Here is a 26,731-nt window from a genome sequence, read left to right on the forward strand (position 1 = left end):
GACTGGCTCAGCCTCTCATACACCATCCTCCATCACCTCACGCCCCGCCCCCTCCACACCAGCTCCTCCCACCAGCCACATCCTCGCTCCCCGCCCTCCCACCTCTGGTCCCCACAAGCCTCACAGCCCCGCCCCCTGGGGCCTCCGGCAGCTTTAACCTCTCTAGCTCCAGCCCGCATCACTTTACACCACGCCCACCACACCAGGCTCCTCAAGCTTGTCCCGCCCCCCCAGCACCTGCCCCGCCCACCTCTCCTCAGCACAACTACTCGGCCCCGCCCCGCCCCGCCCCGCCCTTCACGCCCCCGCCCCCTCACGTGCTGGTGTCCTCTCGCAGCCTTCGCTGCGGCAGAGGACAGCGCCAGCGCCAGCGGACCAGCGTCGGGGATCGTCGGCGCCGGCTTCACAGCTCTGCCTCCACACTGAAAGTAGGGCGGGGCCTGCAGGGCCAGGCGGCCGGGGGCGGCAGGCGGGCTGGGTGACTCGGGTGCGCGGGCCTCAGCATTCTCTCAGCATGTGACAGCCGGACCTTCCCGCGTTCCCAGAACGCCGGGCTGCCTGCCGCTCCACCCTCAGCCCGTCCATGCCTGACCCTTCCCTCAACTCCATGCCCTCCTCCCGGGCCTCGCCCTCCCCTCGACCTCATGCTCTCTCCACAGGCCCTCACCATACTGCTCCCCTCAGGCCCTTGTCCTCTCCCCTCAGCCCCTGATCCTCCCCTCAGGCCCTGCCCTCACCTCAGGGCCTTATCAACCAGGCTTGCTTGCAAGGCCCCTAAGCATCTGCCCAGGCCACACCTCCTGGCCTTCCTTTCCCCGGGGTGGGTTTCCAGGAATCAATCCCAATCAAAGAGAAACAAAACAATAATAATAAAAATAAATAAATAAATAAATAAAAACAACTAAGGAGTATTGGAGGCAAGGGGAGGAGGAGCAAGCACGAGCAGGGTGAGGTGGGCATACATGCTCAGTAAAGCAGGGTCTCCAGAATGTAAAATCCCAGCATTTGGCTTTTTTCTTATTTATTATTTTAATCTATTACTGAAAAAAATATTTTAACCGTCTCACACTTGAACATTTTATTTTTAATATATAATACATATATGTATGTATGTATGTATATATGTATGTGTGTTTTAGACAGGGTTTCTCTGGGTAGCCCTGCTGTCTCTGTGTAAACCAGGTTGGAAGCTTTTTTTGTTTCTTCTTTTTCCTTTATTTATTTCTAAACTTGGGTTTGGAATTAATTCCAAGACACTGAAAGGCAATAGAGCCATTGCAGGGCACCAGCCATAACCATAGCAAAGTGTCTCCCTAGGGACTGTGGTCTGGTACATAGTGTAACCTTTAGTTTGATTCTTGCGGTAGACATGGGCATTGATCAAAGTTGACCTAAGTTTTTAATTCCGTGTCTGACTTTATGTTTGTCTTCATTTTGGCTCATTGTTTCCTTTTACCAAGGAAAAAAAGCTTCTATAAGGGTGTTTCAGATGATGCATAAAAATAACTTGTACTCCAAAAGTTAAAGTGATATGATGTCTCCTCATTTTTTACTTTGTGTCATCAGTAGTGCAGGTTGTACAATATCCATTTTTTCCTGTCTTTTTGTTAAGCAAAAATTGTATTAGCCTTACTCCAAAATATTAAAATCCAGTGGTGATTTCTTTTCTGACTTCTTATTCATGTTCTGTAGTTTCTTTTCTTTTTTTCATTTTGTAGTCCTTTGGAATTCTGTTGTTTTAACTTCAACATTATTAATATATTTAAAGTCAGGCATATGTGTACCTATGTGTATTCCTACCACTTGGAAGAAGCAGCAGGAAATTCAGGAAGTCCAAACCTCCTTTGTCTATAAGGCCCTATTTCAGATAATAATAATAATAATAATAATAATAATAATAATAATAATAAACATCTAATAATATTTAGCATCCTAAAGAGAAAACTGAGGTTACACACCTGGATATAAATTAATGATCCAACATCAAATTAGAAATCAGATAACCGGTTTCTTAGTTTTTTCTACTTCTTTCTATTGTGCCTTTCCTGTTTTTCCTTACCCCCCCAGAAGCCTTCATATGTCTATTTTATTATATTACCAAGAAGAGAAATTATATTCTATGTAGAATAAAAGAAAAGTTGAGATCATTGATTAAAATACATTTAAACTGGGTGTGGTTCACAAGTATCTAGACAGGGCTTTAGCCTTAGTTTTAATAATATTCTAAATGAGATATCCTCCCCCCACCTCTTCTCTAGTTTTTGAGACAGGGTTGCTCTCTGTAGTCTCAGCTCTCCTAGAACTACCTCTGTAGACCAGGCTGACCTAAAACTCACAATGATCCCCTGTCTCTGTCTCCCGAGTGCTGGGGTTAAAGATGTGTGCCACCATTGCCCAGCAGAGACTCTCTTTTTTAATGAGAAAATGAATAGCATTGGATTAGGAGACAATTGAATATTACTTATAGAATACTTGATTTTGTCAAATAGTAATTGTTTCATGAAATAATAATTAATGACAAGTTTTGCTCACAGTAAAAGAATACCAAAAAAGTTTTCTTATCAAATTTATAACATTTGTTTTGTGTTCTCTCTAGTTCCTTGAATATAATTAAGGAATACAGGCAACATGTTCTACACTCATGTGCTTATGAGTAAACGAGGGCCACTGGCCAAAATATGGCTTGCAGCTCACTGGGAGAAGAAACTCACAAAGGCCCATGTGTTTGAATGCAATCTAGAGATAACAATTCAAAAAATTATTTCACCTAAGGTATGTAACTGATTAAAATGATAATTTGTATTAGCCATGGCTGCTATAGAAGAATTAAAATACTTTTCCAAGACAGTTTTGCTTCTCACATGATCTCTTTTAATTCTCCCCCCCCCAAATTATTGTCTGCACAAAGGCACTCTAATATACCATTTAAGTGAAGCATGACTTTGCTGAATAAGCAAAATTAAAAGTCAATCATTTTATATGGTGAGGTAAAAAGTGTTTTAATTTAGTAAGAATGTAATATTTGCTTTTCAAAGAGAAATTATTAGTCCCATAATTTTCAAAGAACAAGGTTTACAATTGTAATATTCATTATTCTAATGTTTTAAAAATTATTCAAAGGTGAAAATTGCACTCCGAACTTCAGGACACCTTCTTTTGGGAGTTGTTCGAATCTATAATAGGAAGGCAAAATATCTTTTGGCAGATTGCAATGAAGCATTTCTTAAGATGAAGATGACATTTCGCCCAGGTATAGATACAGTGTTCATTTGTGTCATTGTAGATTCCTTTTGGCATTTTTTTATTGGGTGGTCTCTTTTAAGTAGCAGAATGCTGTATATAATGAATATAAACTTCATTTTGACTGAATCTTAAGTTTCTATAAAAAATAATTGTACTCTTTCCCTTGTTATTTTCCTGTGTTTGTAGGAAATAATTATACTTTTCAAAACTTGTTATGTTTTAAGTATTAATATAAGAAATATACTTAAAATCATTATGATTAAGAAACTAATACACTTTCATTTAGGTTGCCATACTAAATTTTTAATTTATGAGAGTAAAATTAGAAATTGACAAAATTTAAATATTGATAATTGTAATTGTTTTTAGAATTCTTGAAACTTAAATTACATGGTAATTATGAGGTATTTCAGAATTCCTAGAATTCAGTGCTATATGTTTATATGTATCATAAATATAATGCCTAAAATTTTTAATTTATATAGTGTTTGTTCTTTTTTTTAATATATGCATCATTTCCACCTTTGTCATACTTGTTTAAATAAAGATCTTTCCTCTTATCACTAGTCTTCAGAGTGTAAAAGATTTTCCTAATCTTTTACAGTAACTGTGTTAATGCCTCTCATGTACCATCCCTCCATCAACATTTGCGGACATTGACTGATAGCTCTTTTTTATCTTTCTCATTTAAAATAATTTTAGAGTCTTTCTGTAGATTTATACGCATACTGACTATGTTTTACTTGCTCATCTATTATTTATGAGCACCACAAATATTTATTGACTCAGGCTTTGGGATTAACATGCCATTAGGCTTTAAAATACAATGGCAAGCAAGATAAATAGTTCCTTTTCAGTTTGATGAGGAACTCAAACAATAAAAATGTTTTAAAAACTTAGTATAATAATGACAGATTGTGGTCATGCTGGAATTAATGGCATGTGCTACACCTGTTAGTGGTCATGTTATAAGGGAAATTAAACCAAGATCCACAACAGAAAATAACAGAGGAGTTCATTTTATAAGTAAGTTAGGGGAAACTATTGTAAGGGGATAGAAGTTAAACTCACACTTCAAAAATAAGACATACTCGGTACATAAGTAGTGACTGAGAGAATGGCAACATAGACAAATGGAACTAAAAGCACAATGTCTTGAGGTGGAAAATACTTTTTCAGGGAACAAAAATGTCTGTGGAGTATAATGATGGAGGAGAATGTCCTTGGATGATGTATGATAAGAGTATAGGGATATAGAATCTCCAGTCAGAAATTTGAATTTATTGTGAGTAAGTTGCTCTTTATTCATGGTTAGGTCTTTAAGCATGAGAATTGTCTGATCTGTTTGCTTTTGGAAACTGTTATTCTGTCTACTTCTTAAAAAATAGACTGCTGAGGGGCATACAGGGAAGCCCACAGAGATGATAGAGACTTAATCAAAAGTGTAATGTTTTATAAAGGATCATTGCTTATTGTGTTTCTTTTTCATTATTTTCAGGACTGGTTGACCTCCCAAAAGAGAATTTTGAAGCAGCTTACAATACTATCACATTACCGGAAGAATTTCATGATTTTGACATCTATAATATGAAGTAAATTATTTGACTTTCTGTTTCCATATTCAGATTTAATGATGGCAACTTGGTTAGATAACAACTGAACAAGTATAGTTGACAAAGGCTTAAACTGTAGTGTGAAATTCAAGAGTACAAAAACAAAAATGTCTCATATTTATTGAATGTTAGTATTGACAGTCTATTCAGCTAGTAAATATTTGTTAAATGGATGTCTTTCTTATGCCAGGCATTGAAGAGATAGCAATGAATAAAACAGTTTGTAGCCTAATGGATCTTATATTTTAGTTGCTACAGATTGATAATGAATAATGTGCAAAATGAAGATAAATATTAAAACAAACAATAGGATTATCAGGAACAAATTTTCTGATCAATTAAGAACATAAGCCTGAAGGAGCTAAGGGAACAAACCTACAGTAACATTGAAGAATGTCCTAATGGGAATACCCAATGAAGTAAAAAGTCTCTGAGGGAATGGCATAAGGCAGATGAAATTCAAGAACCAAGTGGAAAGGCTATAAGACAGTACATTGGACATGTTCAGGAACAGCAAGTGAGATGAAGTGGAATGAAAGAAGGACTGGGTAGTAAAGAAATGAGGTCAGAGAAGGAACAGAAGATGCAGGAGACAGGAGTTCTAGGCTACAATAGAGCTTTTATTTTGTTGGAAGAGGAAGAACAGGAGAGTTTTGAATAGAGACTAAGGGAGTGACCAATCTCACTTGGTGTCAGCATGCTCCCTCTAGCTACTCACTATAATGGGGAAAGAAAGGAAAAAGAAAACCTGAGAGATTATTGTAGTAAGTCCATATGAAGCAGTGTGTAATCAGTTTTCAAACTTCACTTTATTAAAATAGTAGCAGTCAAATCAATGGGTATCTATGAAAGGCAGAATAAACATGATATATTGATGAATTGGATATGTCCCTAAAGAAGTACAGAACAACTACTTGATCTGGGGCATATCTTAGGATTTCTATTGTTGTGAAGAGATACCATGACCACAGCAGCTCTTATAAAGGAAAACATTTAATTGGGGCTAGCTTACCATTTCAGAGGTTTAGTCCATTATGGCCATGGCAGGAAGCCTGGTGGCATAGCTTGAACATCTGAGACATCAAAGCCCATCCCCAGTGACACACTTCCTCCAACAAAGCCACACATACTCCAACAAGGCCACAACTCCTAATAGCGTCACTCCCTATGGGCCTTTGGGGGCCAATTTTATTCAAACCACCAGAAGGCATAAAGTGGAGCTACCACTTACTGAAACCAGGATGACTAAAGGATGATAGGTTGAAGAAAGAGAAAAAATGAAGTAAATTAGGTTTTTGAGCAACATATATTTGGGTTTGAATTCATGTGTATATTTCTCTAAGTTCATGTGTAATTCCCCTGTTAATGGTATAAATGGTGGGAACCTTTGAATGTGATGATATTTTGAAACCAAAGGGCCCTCCTTAATAAGGTCAGTGACATTATTTTTATAAGCTTTCTTGTACTTCCAGTATCTGAGTATACAGCACAGAAGTGTTTTCTATGGAGAATATGCACATTCTAGAAAATAAAACCATGCCTTGATCTTGGCCTTCCCAAACTCAAGAAAGGTGTGTAATAAATTTCTGTTTATAAATGACCCAGTTCTTGTCATAGCATTAACAAAGGAAGACCAAAGTCAAGATGCCAAAATTTATAGGCTTACTACATCCTCACATAAGGATCAAGCTGATAGTGTGGGGCCACATAAGCTCTGCTCATGAAAGCAAAAACCTCATGACCTGGTTACTTCCTAAAGGCCTCAGCTCCTAATAGCATCACACTGGGAAGTAGATTTCAATATTTGGACTTGGACAGAGTACAAGCGTTCAAGCCATAGCAAGAGTAACCATCTATTCAAATGCACAAGTAAGGTAGCAACTTAGAATCACCACTGGATTTAATAACCTGAAAATTACTTGTATATACATGTGTCTAAAATTCCATGTGCATAAAAATACTATTTATAAAGTAAAAATCTTTTATTATAAGCTGATTTTAAGTTGTTACAATAATTTGTAAATCCATAGTGTTCTCATACATTTCCTAAATATGCTTCTCTATAGTGAGATTGATGTATCAGAGCCCCTTGCTCAGAACCAAAGCAGACCAGAGGAAATCACACTTAGAGAAGAACATAGCAATGATCTACTTTTCCAAGCTGGGAGCTTTGGTGAGAATTTTTGAGAAACCAAAATTATAAGACATCATCAATTATATATGTGTTTTGTATGAAAACAGTGGCAATAGAGAGATCTATAGAATGGATGTTTTCATGTATAAATATAGCCTCCAAAATTTTTTCTTCTCTTTTTTTCTGGTCTAGTTGCTAATACCCTTTATTAGGGCATACTTCTTTATTGTTGTACAGCCATTTTTTTATTCCTATTATATGTCAGGTGCTCTCATAGACAAGGACAGCACTAAAATTTACAGGTGTGTAAATTTTGGGGCTGATGTTGTAGCACATGGCCAGCTAGGGCTTTATAGTAAGACCCTGTCTCCCTTCTTCTCTGCACAAAAAAGAAAAGTAGTTTCTGCTCTCAAAGGAGAGAGATCCAGATTAACAGTTGGTATAATATGTATGTATGTATGTATTATAAAATTCCTTCAAATATATTTTATCCAATATATGATGAGTATTCATTATAAAGTAATAGATTTAAGTCACCTTGAGGGTGGAGAGGAAGAAATGCTACCATAGTAAATAATGTACAGCTTGATTATGAAATATGCAATAATTTTTGAAATGTTAAAATATGTTTGGAAAAGACATGTGTTTTGGGGGTTTTGCTTGTTTGTTTGGGGTTGTTTTATTTTTGGTTATTGGTTTTTGTTTTTTCAAGACAGGGTTTCTCTGTGTAGCCCTGGCTGTCCTAAAGCTTGCTTTGTAAAGAAGGCTGGCTTCATATTCAAAGAGATCCACCTGCCTCTGCCTCTGCCTCCCTTGCTGGGATTAAAGGTGTATGCCACCTCTCCAAGATACTAATTGATTTTTTTAACATTTGAACTATCTCCCATATCTTCTTCCTGCTTTCTTAGCTGCAGTATTATACTACATCCCTGAAAATCTTTCTCCATTTCCTCCCCATATTTTACACATTTCTGCAAGAGTAATAATTGTCTTTAAGTACTTTTTTGTCCACCTATCATCCTTTTACCTAAGCACCTTGGATTCCTATGACTGTATCAACCCCCTGATATTCCTCTCCTTGGTGCCCTATTCCAATTCATCATTCTTTATCGGTTTATTAGCCTCAATATAGACAATTTCCTTTACCAAAGCATATGTCTTACTATCTAATCAATTCAACTTAGTTGTTCACAGTTCTATATCTTACATAATTTAGAAAAGTGGAGAAACATATCTGTGTGCAGTCCTATGTTTGAATCTAGAATTTTTTCTATCAATTTGCTGTGTATATACTCAGCAGATGACCTAACTGAGCCTCATGGCACTGTCTTTATAGTTGAGATCCTACTTGCAACATCACAGATTATTTTCTTTGTTCTTTCCTTTTGTCCTGTCCACAAATATGTGATTTCCCCCTCAAACCTTAAGAAATGTTTTATATTAATCTATCCTATTTTGATTACAATATAAAATTGAAGGTTATGTTATTTCATCTCTGTAATGCCAGGTATGATAGGCAGACAGGCAGGCAGGCAGGCAGGCAGGAAGACAGACAGACAGACAGACAGACAGACAGACAGACAGACAGACAAAAGTCTCACTATTTAACCCAGTCTTATATGGAACTCAGATTGGCTTGCTACAGCCTGCTGAGTGCTGGAATTGTAAGTGTGCAGAACAATAACCAGTTTACTCTCAGACTTTTGAAATGTCCAACATTCAGATTCTTAGTGTCTGTTCCTGAGTGTTTTCTCTGATTGAGCAAGGCTGGCTTTCCTTTTTTTTAAAAAAAAAAAAAAGCTGCCCCTGGAAGATATAAACACGTTCTTAGTTCTTTCCTCAAAAAAGTCATTTAATCTATTTAGCAAATCTTTAATTCATTATTATGTAGGACTGTGGTGATATCTTGTTTATGATCTAATAAAGCCACTGAAGATCAGAGTGCAAAGCTAGCCACAGCCATAGAAGCTGGGCAGTGGTGACACATACATTTAATCCCAGGACTCAGGAGATAGAGGCAGATGGATCTCTATGAGTTCAAGGCCACCCAGGGCTACATGAGACTGAATAAGTCTAAAAGAGTAACAGAGCCCGTGCCTTAAATACCAGGACTAGACAGGTATGTAAGATTGGAGCAGAACATTCAGTATTCAGTATTCAGGCAATTAGTTTCCAGCCATATTGAGGATAGGATCCCCCACCCTTGGTAGAAGTAAGAGCTCTCTGGTTGCTTGGCTGCTTTGCTTCTCTGATTTTTAGCTTGAACCCCAGTATCTGTCACTGGGTCTTTTGTTATTCATGTTACATAGGTCTGTAGATGAATGTACAATATGGGTGTTACTTCATTATTTTCTTTACTGTATAATAATTAACATGGGTTATGGGGAGAGAAGACCAACCTCTGATTGCCAGGGTTTAGACTCCTGGTCATAATGACTTTAAAATCCAAAGGTTGGTAAGAAAATGCCAGAGCTGACTTTGGAACCTCTGTAACTATCAGTATACCTAATTTGAATTAGATTCAAGCCTTTCAGTGATAAGATTTCTTATTTTTACAATGAGAATTATGCCTTCTGTTACATACTACAATTAACTAAGTGCTCAGTTAATGGTAGTTGACTGGCCATGCTCTTTTTAGAGTTCTATCTCCAACTCTTAGGATGTTCTATAAACATTTACTGAATGATTATTATAAGATTATTTTACGATTATTATAATTATAAATATGATTATTATATGATTGTAAAAATAATTACAAAGTGATTATTTTAATATACATTGGTGGGGAAGGTTCTGTGTAGCTTTGGCTGTCCTGGACAAGGCTGGTCTCAAACTTCAAGAGATCTGCTTGCTCTGCCTCCTGAGTGCTGGGATTAAAGGCATGCACCACCAGCAGCCTTTTTGTTGTTGTTTCAGAGACAGGGTTTTTCTATGTAGCCCTAGGTAGATTTTCCAAATTCTTCTTAAGAATAAACTGTTCAAGCAGTTGTCTATATAAAATTATATGAAATAATACTTGGTCAAACAAAATATAACCTATATAATGTATAGGAAATCAGTCTACTCCCACAGCATTTTGACCTTCTAGGACATGACTAAACTATAACTACAAACTCTACTAAATGCTCTGGCATTTTTTCCTGTTGTATTTTGAGAGTATTAAAATTTAAATCTAGTCTATGTTAACTGGGTCTCTTCAATTGGATAATTCAATAATTTTAAAGCTTTTATTTTCCTCATAGAATGATGATGAATTATACTATATGATATATCAGTTTACTCTAACTCTAAAAGTATATGTTTATATGATTATCTTGGCACTAATGATACACATTTATATAGGGGATGAGCCTGAACTGCTCAGAAGACATAGCTTCTTTGATGACAACATATTAATGAACTCCAGTGGTCTTGTAGTTGAACATAGTTCTGGAAGCCTCATGGAGGAAAAATCTTTGTTCTTTGACAATGGAGATGGATTTGGAGATGAAGGAGCTGCAGGAGAAATGATTGGTATGTTTTCTGGTCTTAAAATATCAAATATTTGTTTTAATCAAACCACTGTACTGTATCTGTTTTGTTACATCAAATTGAATTTTCAGATATGTATCTGTGTTTGTAGGTCAAATGTAGCATGAATAGTAAAAGCCCAGCGACAGATATTGGGGTCATTGCTGAAGATCAGAGAAGCAAAGTGGTCAGCCACTAGAGAGTTCTCAGCTCTACCAATGCTCATCTGAAGGGGTGATCCACCGAACCTCAGATTTCTCCCTATTGCACTGCTGCTCAGACTGACTGAGACTACAATGCATTCCTGTCTCTTCCTGCCTTATATTCCTCTCTCTACCCAGCCATATCACGCCTGTCTCCACCTCCCTAGTGCTGAGATTAAAGATGTGAACTCTGTTTCACTTTTAGACTGCCTCTGCTTCTGAGCGCTGAGATTAAAGGTGTGTACCACCACTGCCTGGCCTCTATGGCTCTGGCTAGCTTTGTACTCTGATCATCAGGCAAATTTTATTAGATCATAAACAAAATATTACCACAGTCAAATTATTTTTCACATACATTTTCAAAGTCTATAGTATATTTAGTCTAGGCTAAAATTATTAGTCATCTGTTTAAACACATTTCAGAAGAAGCTATTAACTCCTGCCTATTTTTATTTGTATTTTTAAACTGGAAAGAAGTGAGATTAGTATACTCTTCACAAAGTATATTATGTTATATTCTTATAACATTGTCTTCTTTAATACAAATACAATAGATATTCTTCAAGGTATGGTAATTAAAATTACAATATTAGTGTACATTGTATACTAACACACATTTTGGAGAGACATTGGGAAAGCAAAAATATGTATTTTAAAGATTATTAGTTATATGAAATACATTTGCAGATTTTTTTCAATTAAAAGTCTAGTTATCAGCCAGAAATGGCAGCTCATACCTGTAATCTTAGCATTTGAGAAGCTGAGGCAGAAGAATCATGAGTTTAAGGCCACCCTGAACTATATAAGGAGTTATAGGACAGTTCACTACATAATGAAACCCTATCTCAAAAGAGAAGAGGGAGTATAAAGAGAAGAGAAGAGATGGGAAAGAAAGAAGTGTGGTTATCTTTTGTGTAAACCAGGGCTTCTGAAACTTTTTCCATCCATAACTCCCTTTTGCTCACGAAATTCTTATATGGTCCTGGGTATGCAGGTGTTTAAAATATGTGGTTGGAGAGATGGCTGAGCAGTTAAGAATACCAATTGCTCTTCCAGAGGACCTGGGTTTTGTTCATATCACCCACTTTAAGGCTCACAACCATCTGTAAATCCAGACCCAGGGAATCCAAGACCCTCTTCTGTCTTCTGTGGGCACTGCATACATGTGGCACACAGATATACATACAAGCAAATACTCAATACATATAAAATTTAAAACTACATTTTAAAATTTAAAAAACTAAAATGTGTATATAAACCAAGTATTTACTGAGAATAAATAAATTTATTCTAAAATAATTGTTTGATATACTATATAATTTTTCCATTTATTAAAATAAATATTCATGAAATTGAGATAATATGCTTACTTACTTTTTCATTTAAAAAACTAAATCTCTGCTAAAGTTGTGATACTCCAAGATATAGAGCATTTTCAATGTTTTTCTGAGTTGACCAATATTTCAGTTTTAAAATTTATAATGCTAAGAACATTAATTTAAATAGTCATACAAGATAATAAAATGTGGTGGTATCTTGTTTGTACAAATAGAGCCTGTCTGAAGGTCAGAGAATGGAGCTTGCCACTTGGTAACCATAGAGGTCTTTAGGTGTTTCTGTACAGACAGACAGGAAGTGAGGTAGCTGGGTGGAAACAGGATATAAGCAGGGAGAAACAGGAACTCGCTCTTTTGTCTGCTAAGACACTAAGGAGGTAAGGTGTGTCTGTGGTTTTCTCCTTCTCTCTGACCTTCCAGCATTCTCCTAGTTTGGTAGTCCAACCCATACTTTCTGCCTGGCTACATCCCTTTTGTCAATTGGCAGAAACAGCTTTATTCATTAAACAATAAGAGGAACATATATTCATAGCATACAGAAGGACATCCTCCATCAATAAAATTACATTTAGTTATAATGTAAAGATGTGCTAATTTGTTGGGAATAATGGTAGGAAAATATTAAATGCCTTTACTATAATGAAGTCATATTTCTGTTATAACAGAAAATGTTGCACATATAGTAAAAACAATACAATTCATAACATACAGTAATCTTTAATCTGTGCCAAGGCATTTCAGGCAGTGTTTGGCATTGTATGGCAAGTGATAGTACACACAGTGCAAAGTGCACATTGTGTCTCCAGAACCTAGGCTGCAGTGAAATGGTGAAGTGAACCATGGATGAGCACTGCCAGAAATAATTTTGATTTTAATTGTTTTTCCTTGTTGCCAAAATTTTCACAACACCCCAACCCCTTCTTACTGAGTTATGTTATCTGTATGGAGTGAAAACAAATAATTTTAGGAGTATAATGTCTCGTGTAAACTAATGCTAGTAAATGGTGAATAAAAAGTGTTTATTTGTTTTTAAAGACAATCTATTGCAAGATGAGACTACCCTTTTAGAAGACATATATTCGAACAAAGAAACTTCTCTGCCTCCTGAGCTTCCCAGTAGTATAATGGGTATGTTGAAGTCTTTTGTATAGAAAATGTGTAGTTTCAGATGTTCAAAACTTATAAGTTTCAGCAGCACTGTAATGAAGAACATTGTCCTTTAAATTCTCTTAACATTAGACAATGTAGAACAGGAAGTTAGATTCTGAAAAGGTAGTTAATCAGGATTAGCTTTAGTAGATCATATTTATTCTCAGTTAGTATAGTTTCAAATTATAAAAAAATAATATATGTTATATGGGAAGAAAAATTACCACATTGTATAGCTTAACCATTGATACATATTTGAGAGAAATTGCAAATTTTCAAATGAGCATACTTTTCTCTACTTGAAATTCTTACCAAAGTACCTCAGATGAGTTGATGCCTTTAAGATAGATTTTTTTCCCCCTAAGTATTGAAAGTATTGTTAACCTCATTTTTGTTTTTCACAATGTTTGATGTTACATTTGCTTTCTAGCATAATAATCAAATTTAAAACTATAAATAGCATTGGGCAATCAACACTTAGCTATGGTTTTTTATAAGTCACTTGATGGTTCAACAGAACATAGATACTTCAGTTGTCATTTATATTGGTCATTTTTTGTTTTGTTTCTCTTCTGTGTGACTGTAGTCCACCATGAGATGTCTCATATGCAAATGATAGTAATGCTACTTGACTCAAAATGTTGTAGGTTCCAGACCATTTATTACTGAACTTCTTTGCTTCTGTTAAAATTCATGATTGTTACGAGTAGTTCCCCCCCCCCCCCCCCGCTGCCGCCTTGACCCACCGCCACGCCAGTCCCAATTAACACACAGAGACTCTGTATTTGATATAATTCTGTTGGTCAGGTACTTGTTTCTTATCAGCTAGCTCTGTCTTAAGTATTAACCCATTTCTATTAATCTAAGTGGTCTCAACTTACTGGAGAGTGAGGCCAGCGTCTGCTCTCCCCAGTCTCCACATGCTGACTCCTCCTTACTACTTCCTTGAATCCTCCTTGTCTCCTAGTCCTGCCTATCTTGCTTTCCTATTGGCCAACAGTACTTTATTCATTAACCAGTATTAGAAACCTATTTACAGAATGACATCTCCCATCATCTCTTTTCTGTCTAAATAAAAAGAATTTATGTATCATCCCAGCTAGTAGTATATCATCAATTATTTTTTACTTTATTTTTCATATTGTCTTCTAATGTATATAATAGTCATATGCTTCTGTTTTTGCTTTTATTAGTAGAACCAGGTAATTCAGATGACCAATACCTACCTGAAGATGAAAAAGTAGATGAACCAACATTATTATCAAATGAAGAAGAAGGGTTTACTCTTGACCCAATTGATGGTTTAGGTAAGAGATTTTATGTTTTTATTTTGGCTTGGAACCCTGATATCTTAATTGCTTTGAGTAATGTAAACAATCCATAGAATGTTATAGAAAGCTGCCAGTATGGAAATAGCATTGGGTATTAAATAGGAGAAGAGTATGAAAGAAATCAGAGATAATTTTCATCACATCTAGTCCTGTTCAAATCATATGTCCAGTTTGGGAAACTGGAAATGTAAAAACTTGAGTTCAATTCAAAACATTTTCAGCTTTACTAAAGAAAATCTTGACTTCTGCCTTCCTCATGGTGTGGAATTAGCTACCTATTTTTGAATTCATGTATGTATTTCAGTGGGGGAATTAAATACACTGGAGAGATACACGTTAATGTTTTAAAACATTACCCTGTTACACATTTTAAAAAGAAAAGCTCCAGACTCTTTAACTGTCCACCTACTCTTTGCCATGTTTCTTTAGTTGCCCACTTAACAAGTGAACAGAATCCCTTCGAAGCACCTTCAAACAATACCTTGAAAACTTTATCAGCTTTTGGCTGCTCAGATACTCTTAACTTTGCAAAAATCTTGCAAAGCTTATTTTAAGAGAACAGAAGGATTTTCTTCCCAGTGAAGCTCTGCAGGTTATTTGTGATACACTATCCTTAGATATGTAGTAGTCTAGAATATCATTTTACAAAGCTTTCCAAATCCATGCTTATTTCTCTCTAGATATTGCTGAGAGAAGGAAAAACAAAAAGAGAAGATTGCTCATAGATCCAGTCAAAGAGATAAGTAGCAAGTCTATGCATAAGCAGCTTACTTCCTTTGTGGACACTCTAATGGTTCTGGACCTTGCACCACCTACACAAAGATTGATGATGTGGAAGAAGAGGGGAGGAGTGGATACACTTCTGTCATCTGCTACCCAGGATCTGATTCATGATAAACTGAAAAGGGTAAATGTTTCCATCATTTTTGCATGAATATGATGTTTGTTTCTAAATAAATATGTTCATATTATCATAATTGGACATGTTGGAAAAAGTAACCATTATTTTAAAACTTAATTTGTTTAATAATTGTGTATAAATGGCTTTTACACCCAAGTTGAGCTCTCACTATGTATCTCTTACTGTCCTGGAACTCACAACATAGATCAGGCTAGCCTTGAATTTACAGACACACCTGCCTCTGCTTCTAAGGCAAGCACCACTATTCCCAGCTTGAAATTTCATGTATAAATGGCTTTTACTTTTTAGCATGTGTGCTTTGCTTTATTAAATATCTTTACTAATATAAAATAGAATATAAATCTGTTTTTACAGTTATTTGCAAAATGCTTCCTGTCTTCTGACTTTAAACTTGCAAAATTGATACAGAAGGAGTCAGTAAGGAAAGAAGTGGGAACCAAAAACATTCTAGGTAAGATTTCCTAATTCTGTTAATGACAAGGGGAATGTTGTGTAAACAATAACTGAACTTCTGTCTCAGAATGAAAACTAGGCTCAAATCTACCTTTTTTAATATATTCATTATCTGTGGGAGAGTATGTTAAACTTAAAATAGTACCTTAGCATTTTTCTGCTTTTCTCATTAATTTCTGCTCCAAGACTTCATTGAAAAGATTAAATATAGGCCAGTTCTGGTGTCACAGGCCTGTAATCCCACCTATTAAGGCAGAAGGATTGCAAATTCGTGGATAACAGAGCAAGTTCAGAGCCAATTTAGTGAGACTCTGTATCAAACTAAAGCACACTAAAAGAGGCTGGTAGTGTAGGTCAGTAGTAGAATACTTGCATAGAATATGTAAGGCTCTAGGTTTAATCCCCAGTATCCTCTCTACACACATATAAAAGATGAAATATAGATAGATAGATAGATAGATAGATAGATAGATAGGTAGGTAGGTAGATAGATAGGTAGATAGATAGATAGAGTGTTAATCAGTTTTCTCTCTCTAACCTCCTCCACCCCAAAGGCAGTATTCATCAACTCTTAGAAAAGAAAGTCTTTGTGTCTAGCAGAATAATGTTTCATTTAAGACAACTTGAAACTGAGATAGTGATAAGAACAGTACTTAAATATTACAACTACCCAAATATTACTGTCTGCCTAGAATGCAGTTCACAGAATGTTCATAATCACTCATTATTGCTTTGACAATTACAGAGTAATGAAACGAATTTATGTGATGAATAAGCTTCCTTTTCCCAGTGACCATTTCTGAAGTCATTAACATTTACAGAATAGTATACCATGGTGAGCTTGAACTATTCCTGTTGTTCTGTGAGTGAATGTGTGAAAGTGAGTGAATGAAGAAGAATGACTGGAGGAGGATGGGCATGGAAATGATAAAAAAGCAGAGAAGGGGAAAGGAAAGATGTAAGTTATGGAGACATGAGGGAGTATGGGAAGGTTGTGCACTCCTACTTAAGTTCTTAGATTCTAAGTTACTGGCCAGAAGTTTTCTTTTTCAGTAGCCATATACCAATCCAAGTTTGAAATGCACTTTGGTAACATTTTCTTTACTTCCTTGATAATTAAGAGCCCTTGGTGATAGAAGAGCCAAATTCCTATGGAGAGTTAGAACAGCCCCATGCTTGGAAGGATGCGGTTGACGAATCCACGGGTAGCTTTCAGGAAGACAACAATAGGAATATAAACTCTGAGGTAAGTTAACTGGAGATAATCATTGAAATACTTTTATGCAGCTCTGGCGAGGTAATATCGAGAGGCTGATACATGATCTTGCATATATAGTTCATATTTCATCTCATGTTGTTCACAACTGCTCTAAGTGTCATTACTATAAGATAAAACATAATTTTAATCCGCAAGACAATATTCCTCTAAAGTGTGAATCACAAGATGAGATAGTTTCATGATGAACTAATATTTCATATGACATAGTAAATGAGTGTTTGTGTTTGAATCTGGTTGTATACTGAGAACCTTACTAAGCCCTACATTGAATGAATTATGGGGTCTCTTAGAACTCTAACAAGATGTTTGTATATTGTTTCTCATTATATATTCACCCATTTTTTCATCTAAGAACAACATTTTAAATTTTCCAATTGTCTTTACCTTTAATTTGAAAGACTATCTAAAAGTCTATGGCCAAAACAAAATAATTTTGTCACTCTGAAGGAGCAGGAAAACAAAAATTTTCTTTGAGGAAAGTTTTAATTTGAAAAGCTTAACTATTCAAAAACATAGAAAAATTAATTATAAAATATTTTTAAATTTAAAATATTTTTGCTGGGCATGGAGGTGCACACCTTTAATCCCAGCACCCAGGGGTAGATGGATGTCTGAGTTTGAGGCTAGCCTGGTCTACAAAGTTCCAAGACAGCCAGGGCTACACAGAGAAACCCTTTTTTTGAATGAATAAAAGTCTTTCTCATTTCTCACTTAAATATTAGGGTCTTATTGATAAAAAAAAAAAACAGTGTTTTCTAGGTCTGTTTCCCCATCATTGTAATTTTTCTGGCAAAGGCTTTTATTAGGGGTAAGGAAACACACATAGAGAAGGCACAGTAAAAAAGACACTTTGCAAAGCTTGGGAAGCAGAAGCTTCATTGTATTTGGATAACCACTCAGTGATATCAGTTAACCACATTGAAACTGAATTCCCTTGGAGGAAAGACAGCTTCAGGATACATTAAAACAGAACATGTTTTACTAAATACTTGATAATATACTGCATACTTACATGGTGATTTGCCTTGCCATCTGCCTTTTGGGGGTTTGAACATTTCCTACTGAAATTCTTGTTAGGAAAACTTGTCTAATTTATGATTTGGGGAAGGAAAATATCAATGCAGTTATCAACTACTTACTTGCAAAAAATAGACTTTTCTCCTTGTGCTGTACCATTTATTTTTACTCTTACTGCTTTATACTATTCTGTGCTCTAATCTTCATTTCTGTTCTTACTTTGTTTCTAAAATGGTGAAGAAATAGGAAATATAGTAAAGTCTGAGATCATATACAATGAGTTTAAAGAGGCAGAAAAATGTCTGATCAATCATTTTAAAATATCAAAAAATGGGATTTTGAATACAGTAATTATAAGTTTAACATTATTAAAATACAGGATTTTTAGATTCATAGATATTAGATAAAGACAAATATATATGCTAAAGAGTGAAAAACTGTGCCTTTTCTAGTCACTAAAATATTTAAAGCTGAAGTGAAAAAAGTGAGGAAAGTATAATAGCAAAATTCTCCTGACTTACTCAAGGATAGAGATGGCAGCTGGGGAGCAGAGTTTAGTGACAGGTTAAGAATGGAAAGGGACCAATGCTATATAACAGTGAAAAGAAGAGGAGATGGCAGAGAGTAGAACATTTCTGGTCTTCACTCTTTGTCCTTCTTCCCTTGTTTTTGCTTCCTTTCTGGATGATACAGATAATTTTTAGTTGTTTTCAGTGACTACTCCAGTGGTAGTAGAGTCCTGTCACAATCCTGGGTAGGGATAGGCATGCTCCAGCCCTCACTCTCACCCCTCTGCTTGCCATGCAGGTTTCTTTCCTGCCTCAGAAGCCTGGTGCTGGCCTGAGTAACTACTAAACAAGATAATTCAAAGGAAAGCAATCCCAGCAGTGTAGCAATAGAAGCTCCAACATGGAGCCTGCAGTGGAGAGGAGAAAGGGAGTAGTGTGCAGGGTCCTTCGTTTACGGAGGTTTGAATAAAAATGGTCCCCATGGATCCTTAGAGAGTGGCACTATTAGGAGATGTAGTCTTGTTGAAGTAGGTATGGCCTTGATGGAGGCAGTGTGACACACTATCTTCCTACTGCTTGTGGATCAAGATACAGAACTTTCAGCTCCTTCTCCAACACCATGTCTGCCATTCTTCCTGCCAGAAAGATAATGGACTAAATCTCTAAACTATAAGCTAGCTCCAATTCAATATTTTCTTTAATAAGAGTTGCCCATTGTCATGGTGCCTCTTCATAGCAATAGAAACCCTAACTAAGCCAGTGGAGTGTTGCCATGATAGGAGAAATGTGAATTTTGGGGCTTCAGATTAGAAAAGCAGTTGAACTCTTTAAGTGGAGTACAATGGGTCATCCTAGTAAGAGAATGGAAGAGAGTAGTGCTGAGGGTGATTAGAACTGTCAAGAGGTTTCAGAGAAGAATTTTAGTAAATGATATTTTTGTGTAGAATGTGCCTGCTTTCTGCCTTTGTCCAAAAACCATTTGCCTGGAGCTAAACTGAAGAGTTTTGGATTAATTGCATTGGCAGAGGAAATCTCAAAACAGCCTATTGGACTCTGTGGTATGGTTATTAGTGTTCATTCTTATGCATATTTATAATGAAAAGTAGAAAGCTGATCAAGGAAAAATACAAAATGTACTATTTGAGGGGGAAAGGAGCACCAGGGAGTGTAAACAGAAAGAAAAGCATGATTCTAAGTGTAATAAAGGGAGTGGTGACCTCAGAGCAAGACCCCACCCAACTAAGCTTCCAGTTTGTGGAAAGGAATTAAAGAAAAGCTTGTGGGAAGGCAAGGTGGTGCATACCTTTAATACCAGCACTCCAGAAGCGGAGGCAAGCAGTTCTCTAAGTTTGAGGCCTGGTTTACAGAGAAAGTTTCAGAACAGCCAAGCTTAGGCAGTGAAGAAAACTTTCAAAAACAGAAAGCTGGTGAAGATGTAATTGAATGAGGAGTCCACGTTCTAGCCCCAGCAAACAGCAGAACTTGGTAGCTTTGACTACATGGTTCTGGCTTTAGGAAAGGGGTTATGGAATCTCCCTCCATGATTAAGGAAAACTACTGAGGCCAGGCATATGTCAGGAATGTCCCTTCAAGGAGGCCTACAGAGGCTGTTGTGTAAAGCTGAGAAGGTGAAGCCTGGATTACCTTGGAGACCCCAAAATGTTGTCGATAGCAGAGCTGGGGGAACCTGACAAGAAAAGTTGCTAAAAAAGGGAGTAGAGCCAGCCCAAGAGGAAGAAGTATGTTGCTATCAACAAAGCTGAAAAGAGTTGGAGATCTGAAGAACATTTTGACATCAGACATGGAGGTGCAGAGTTTGGCATTTGCTCAGCTGGTTTTTTATCTTGTTTTGGTCCAGTCTTTCCTCACTATTCTCCCTTTTGGAATTGTAAGGTGTATCCTTAGAAGTATGTGATATGCTTTATTTTGATTTTATGGGAAATTACTATTAAAAGATTTAAGAATTATATGAGTCTCAAAAGAGACTTTGAACTTTAGCCTTTTAAATAAGTTTGAGACTGTTATAGACTCTAGGGACTTTTGGAGTTTGACTAAATGAGTTTTGCATTATGATATTGCTACAAGCATTATAAGGGCTTGGAAGTAAAATGTGGTGGCTTGAATAAAAATGGTCCTCATAGGCCCATAGGTAGTGGCACTGTTAGGAGAACCTGTTGGAAGAAATGTGTCACACTATCTTCCTGTTGCCTGCACATCAAGTTGTACAACTTTCAGCTTCTTTGCACCATGTCTGCCTGTATGCCTCTATGCTTCCTGCCATGATGATAATGGACTAGACCATGAACTATAAGGCAGCACCAATTAAATGTTTTCCTTTATAAGGGTTGCTATAGTCATGATATCTCTTCACAGCAATAGAAACCCCAACTAAATCAATATTTTAAATTAGTTTTAAAAGTTATTATGTATGTTAATGAATCATTTAATAAAATCAAACTGTTCATATTATAACCACTAGCAGAATTACCTGTAATTTCTGAATTTTCTTTAGCAGGATATTTTTGAAAGGATTTCTCCAGCTGCTGAGGAATTATCTTCAACGAAAGCCTCCTTGACCCAGGAAAATAGTCCAGTTGATTTGGTAAATATATTTGTAGTCTTTTGGCAAGTTTTTTCATATTTAATTAATTATTTTTATATTTAACATAATTTTGACTATTTCATACATATACAAAAGTGTGTACGGTAATCATATTTACTCTTCTTTATTCTAGCATATCCCCTACCAACTCTAGGAAGCCTTACTTGAATTCAGTGTATTAAAAAAAAGGGCATAGAAATAGAATGGAGCATTCTTTTCTTTTCTTTTTTTGTGGGGGGGTGGTTTGTTTTTTTGAGACAGAATTTCTCTGTCTTGTTTTGGAACCTTCCCTGGAACTAGCTCTGTAGACCAGGCTGGCCTCAAACTCACAGAGATCCTCCTGCCTCTGCCTCCTGAGTGCTCGGATTAAAGATGTGCACCACCAACACCTGGCAAAAGGAATATTCTTAAAAGTTGTCTTAGTAACTGTTAATGTTTCATTTAATTAAAATTTGGCTTGTAAAACTTCCATGTTTATTTATAAGTTTATAATTTAAATTTATGAACTCAAAAAATATGTTTAGCTGGGCTTGGTGGCCTATACTAGATAGAAGAATCATGACTTTTAAGCAAACATGAGCTACATAGTCTAGGCTACTGTGGCTCAAATAACAGCTGAGATACTTGTGAATCATTTGGTGATCTATGAAGAATCTTCATGTCTTTTTCTAATAAATTATTTTGAGACTTTAAATAAAAGCAAGTATGTGATTTTTATGCTTATCAAAGGGTCATGTTTTAAAATGTTGAGAACACTGTTTTAAATCACTATTATCGTTGGAGATTGTATTATATGAGAATATAACCTAGGGCCTTTGAAGTTTTATTTTTTAAAAAATAGGGCGAGCAACTCTTCTTCAATATCATTGGCACAAAACCTATATCTCTATGAAAGTTTTAAAATCAGAAAATGAAAATGCTTAAAATCAGACAATGGTCTGCTTTAAGAGCAACATTTTGAAAGCAAATCCAGAGATTTGACTCACTGGCTCCCTGTCTGTCCTGGAACTCACTTTGTAGACCAGGCTGGCCTTGAACTCAGAGATCTTCCTCCTGAGTACTGGGATTAAAGGTGTGTGCCACCGTCTGGTTTCCTTTTTTTAAAGATACATACATGCATGCATACACATAAAATAAAAATAAATCTTTTAAGATTTAAAATTTTTATGTGTGAGTGTTTTAGCTGTATGAAAGTACACCACATATGTTCCTGGTCCCTAGGAAGCCAGAAGAGGGTGTTTGGTCCCCTGGAACTGCAGTAACAGGAGATTGTAAGCCAGCAACCAAACCCAGGTTTTCTGGAAGAGTGACCAGTGTCATTTCTCCGGCCCCTGAGTTATTTTGAACCTTATCCCAGAGTACTGAAGGCATTTAAATTAAAGAAATTTTATCAAAAGATGTTTAGTAAATCTATCAAATTACCTTTTAAGTCCTGATGTTAAATTTTTAGATTTATTTTTATTTATGTGCATGTGTGTATGCTTACATGAATTTATGTGCATACAGGTGACTGAAGATCCCAGAAGAGACCATTAGATCCCTAGGAACTGGGGTTGTAGATAGTTGTCAGTTACCTGATATGATTCTGGGAACCTAACCCAGGTCTATAGCCACTAACTTGTTTCATTGCTTTGTTTGCTGTTGTGTGCTACTGTCAGAGCAAGGCTAGGAAAACTGATAAAGTAAATCAGAGCTGCCACTTCTCACCCACAGCTCTTTGCTTCCTGTTCTGTTTTCCTTGTTGTGATTGTTATTGCTGTTTCGATCAAACAGATCAAACCCTTTCCTGAGCCAAGATTCAATTCTCAGCTCATACGATGTTCGTTTATAAGAGATTAGACTGAAAATTGAGCTGTCTCTGGAAGTGATTCCGTTTAAAAGACAAAATAGAGTAAACCAATCAGATAACATGACAGGCAGTGAGTTAGTCTTATGTAGACAAAGTACCTCAAAATCTGAAAGGTCTCTTAAACAAATTTTAAAGGTGTTTATTTCATCAGCTAAGTTCATCTACAGGCCTTGCAATGACAGATTTTCTACAGTTTTTCTCTGTAGCTCCAGTCACTGGAGTTCAGATTGGCCAGATTGAAAATCCTAGCCTAAAGAGGCCGACTTTGTGAATTTCACTTTTCAAAGTACATAATGGCATAGCTCTGAGCTGCATCACCAGTAAAGACTATGCAGTCTCCTGTTTTGGATCTCTTTATCAGAGGACATTCCTGGATATGAGGTTCAACCCTGCACAGGTTTTTGTTGTTGTGACAAAATTTTGCTGGGTATATACAAAACAAATATCTACTCACCCCAGACAGGGAACCCACAATAAATCAAAATACAGATACTGCCAAAAGTCCAGTTTGGTGAACCTGCAAGTTTTATTGGGGTTGCTTATAGGAGTTTGTGTGCTGGTTACTTATCTTTCCTATAGGATACAATGTTTTAATCTTGAGGAAACTGAAACTGTTTGTATCATTCTCTTCTCTTCATGGAACCAGACATTTTTGGGGCAGGACTGTGTTACAGTTGTGTTTCTGTAGTAGCTAATGCAGTGCTTGGTGGATAGTAAAAATCCAATGAAATGTGCTTAAATACAATATTTATCAATCGTTCAAACAGGAGTCATCAGGCAACAAGCAAAATGCTGAGACAGAGAAATGGAATCAAAGATTATTTCAGACATTAAATGAATTGCGGGTAAGATGGTATTTTTATTTTATTTTGTTTGTGTATGCATATGTAGTGTATATATACATGTATATGCATGTTCTAGTATGGGGATACGTGTATGTGCAGGTACTTGTATATTGTAGGCCAGAAATAGTTATCAAATGGCTTCCTGGGTCACTCTCCTCTTTATTTCCTGAGACAAGGCCTCTCGCTGACCCCAGAGTTTACTGATTCTAGCCAGTCTAGCTAGTGAGTGTGCCCTGGAGAACCCTTGTCTGTGAGTGGATCTGAACTCTAGTCCTCATAATTGCATTGAACTATTTCCATAACTCTTGGTTTTTATTCTTAAAAAATAATATATTGATTTGAGCATCTATATATTTATGAAAACAAAATTTTTTTATGTTTTTGTTGATAACAACAAAAGTCCACTGGAGTGAAATGGTTTTGAATGATATACCTAGGGTTAAACATAGAAGAAGGGGGTTATTAAAGGATAACTGTCAGTTTCTGTTTCAAAGGTTATGTAAGTAATCAGTTTTTACTGATGCTTCATAGTGTGATTACAGTTATTTTCATGTAAATGTTATGGCTGTGTTACTTGGTTTATTACATCTTTAAAAAAAAAAAAAGTTGTTTTACCTGCATGTATGTCTATGCAGCATGTGCATGCAATGCTTGCAAAGGCCAGAAGAGGGTGTTGGATCACCTGGAACTGGAATGACAGATGGTTGTGACTCTCCATGTGGGTTCTGGGAGTGAACCTGGTCCTCAGCAAGAATAGCCAGTGCTCTTAACCACTGGGCTATTTCTCTTGCCCTTTATTACATCATTTTATTTCCTTAATGTCTATGTAACTATCCATAATTATTTTTTCAAATTCTTTGCCAATTTAATAAACCTCTTATTATGTGCCATTGACACATCAGTTCCACACTTTCTCCTCAGAGTTAATTTATCCTTTTGCATCTCATTATATGTTTGGTCTAATCCATACTAGTTACTCTGTGTCTCCTCCACAGCTTTTGTCCCGGGGCATTTCCTTTATTACAAGCATTGAAATTCCTTGTCTCCTCTTAGTTTCTCTGTTGGTTTGTGCTTTGTTCTTTTTCCTTAAATCTTTTTTGTCAGTACTATCTCATAACTTCTCAAAATAAATGGCGTATAGGAGATAGCAACATTTCAAGCAAATCCTGAAGATCTGTTTATTTTTAACTTGAGTTTTATTGGTTGTCTCTTTACAACTTGAAAATGCTTTATTTGATAAAGTTTTGTAACATATCTAGAATTCTGTGTTGTTATTGAAGCCATGCACCATCTTGCTTTATGATCTTCTGTGGTGATCTTTAGTTTCTCTCTGGAAGTTTTTAGTTCTTTTCTTTGTCCCCAATGCTCTGAAATTTCATGATGATGCACTCTGAGGGTTATGTTATTTTTTCAAGTTCAATTGTATTGCTTTGTATTGGGTAGTTTTAATCACTATTTTCATATTCTAGGACTTTTTAAAATTTGAACTCCCTGGTGCAGGAGAGATAGCTCAGTGGTTAAGAGCACTTGCTCTTGCAGAGGACCCAGGTTTGATTCCCAATATCCACATGGTGGCTTACAACTATCTGTAACTCCAGGTCCAGGAAATCTGACACCCTCTTCTGGCCTCCACAGGCACCAGACACACACACACACACACACACACACACACACACACACACACACACACACTGTGCAACGTTTATGCAGGCAAAACACCCACACACATAAAATATTTTCTCAATTAGACTTCCTTCTTGTTGCTTGCTACACAAAGAAATATTTTACCTAGTAATTTATCAAGTATTTTAGACTGTCAAAAACTTGTGTTGACATTCCTGAAAGTGCTCTACAGTCATCCCAGAAGTATGATGAACATAAGATACTGGCAAGTTTTTGGTCCAGTATTTCTGGCTAAATAAAAACTATATTTTGGAAGAATCTGATCCCATCCTAGTCTTTAGTAAAGGTGCTATCTTCCTCCACAATTGAATACTGTATTGTATCTCACTGATTTCTAGTAGGTATGCAAGCCAAGTGATGACTCCAACCAGGAGATGTTTAACATAGCTAAGTTCCCCTGCCACTGAAGCCTGAAAGTGTACTTCCATATTTACCACAAAGGTTATTTTACAGGCATCTCTAATGTCTTTAAGGCAAAGACAGACAATGACTGATGGTTAAATATATTTGTAAGATTAAACTAATTGCTCTTTTCATAAGGTACTTATGTTAATGTCACTTTTAAAAAGCTAACATTTATATAACACATACATTTGTATAAGACTTAGTAGTTTTGTATGCATTTTCTCAGTAAAACAGGTTTGGTCTCAGTAATCCATGTTTTTACTAGAGTCATTCTATTTCTCTTTTTAAAGATAGTAACATCAAAAACTGCAGTATTTGTTGTTCATCATGAATCCACAGACTGTTTTACTTCTAATAATTTTCCCCCTTTCTTTTCTCTTTTCTAATTATTTTCCCAGGAATTCAACAAGAGGGGAATGCAATCCTTTAGTCTGATAAAGCTATGCAAAAATAGTGACCGAAAACAGGCAGCTGCCAAATTTTATACCTTTCTTATCCTGAAAAAACATCAAGCTATTGAGCTGAGCCAGAGTGTTCCCTATGCAGATATTATAGCTACAGTGGGACCAATGTTCCATAAGATGTGAAAGAAATCCAGAGCATGCAGGTTTATGCCATCACTGGCACTTCTGCATAGACTGTTCAGT

General features: G+C 36.3%; 1 protein-coding gene across 1 annotated transcript; it reads left to right on the plus strand.

The window, feature by feature from the left end:
• Positions 1 to 389: 389 nt before the first annotated feature.
• On the plus strand, positions 390 to 26,731 carry Rad21l1 (RAD21 cohesin complex component like 1). Its single transcript, XM_051193768.1, has 14 exons — positions 390 to 428; positions 2,597 to 2,772; positions 3,121 to 3,250; positions 4,742 to 4,835; positions 6,923 to 7,029; positions 10,333 to 10,503; positions 13,076 to 13,168; positions 14,383 to 14,496; positions 15,201 to 15,427; positions 15,797 to 15,893; positions 17,017 to 17,141; positions 21,213 to 21,302; positions 23,919 to 23,996; positions 26,483 to 26,731. The coding sequence occupies exons 2-14, from the start codon at positions 2,629 to 2,631 to the stop codon at positions 26,669 to 26,671; spliced, it is 1,659 nt and encodes a 552-aa protein (XP_051049725.1). The 5' UTR covers positions 390 to 428; positions 2,597 to 2,628; the 3' UTR covers positions 26,672 to 26,731.

Source organism: Phodopus roborovskii, unplaced genomic scaffold, assembly GCF_943737965.1.
Source record: "Phodopus roborovskii unplaced genomic scaffold, PHOROB, whole genome shotgun sequence".
NCBI classification, from domain to species: Eukaryota; Metazoa; Chordata; class Mammalia; order Rodentia; family Cricetidae; genus Phodopus; species Phodopus roborovskii.

What these genes read in the sequence shown, in the direction of transcription:
- Rad21l1 (XM_051193768.1), top strand. Translation starts at nt 2,629, where the DNA reads ATGTTCTACACTCATGTGCTTATGAGTAAACGAGGGCCACTGGCCAAA. An exon ending in TTTCCAAGCTGGGAGCTTTG is followed by an intron (nt 7,030 to 10,332) that starts GTGAGAATTTTT and finishes ACATTTATATAG; the next exon opens with GGGATGAGCCTGAACTGCTC. An exon ending in GGGAACCAAAAACATTCTAG is followed by an intron (nt 15,894 to 17,016) that starts GTAAGATTTCCT and finishes TTGATAATTAAG; the next exon opens with AGCCCTTGGTGATAGAAGAG.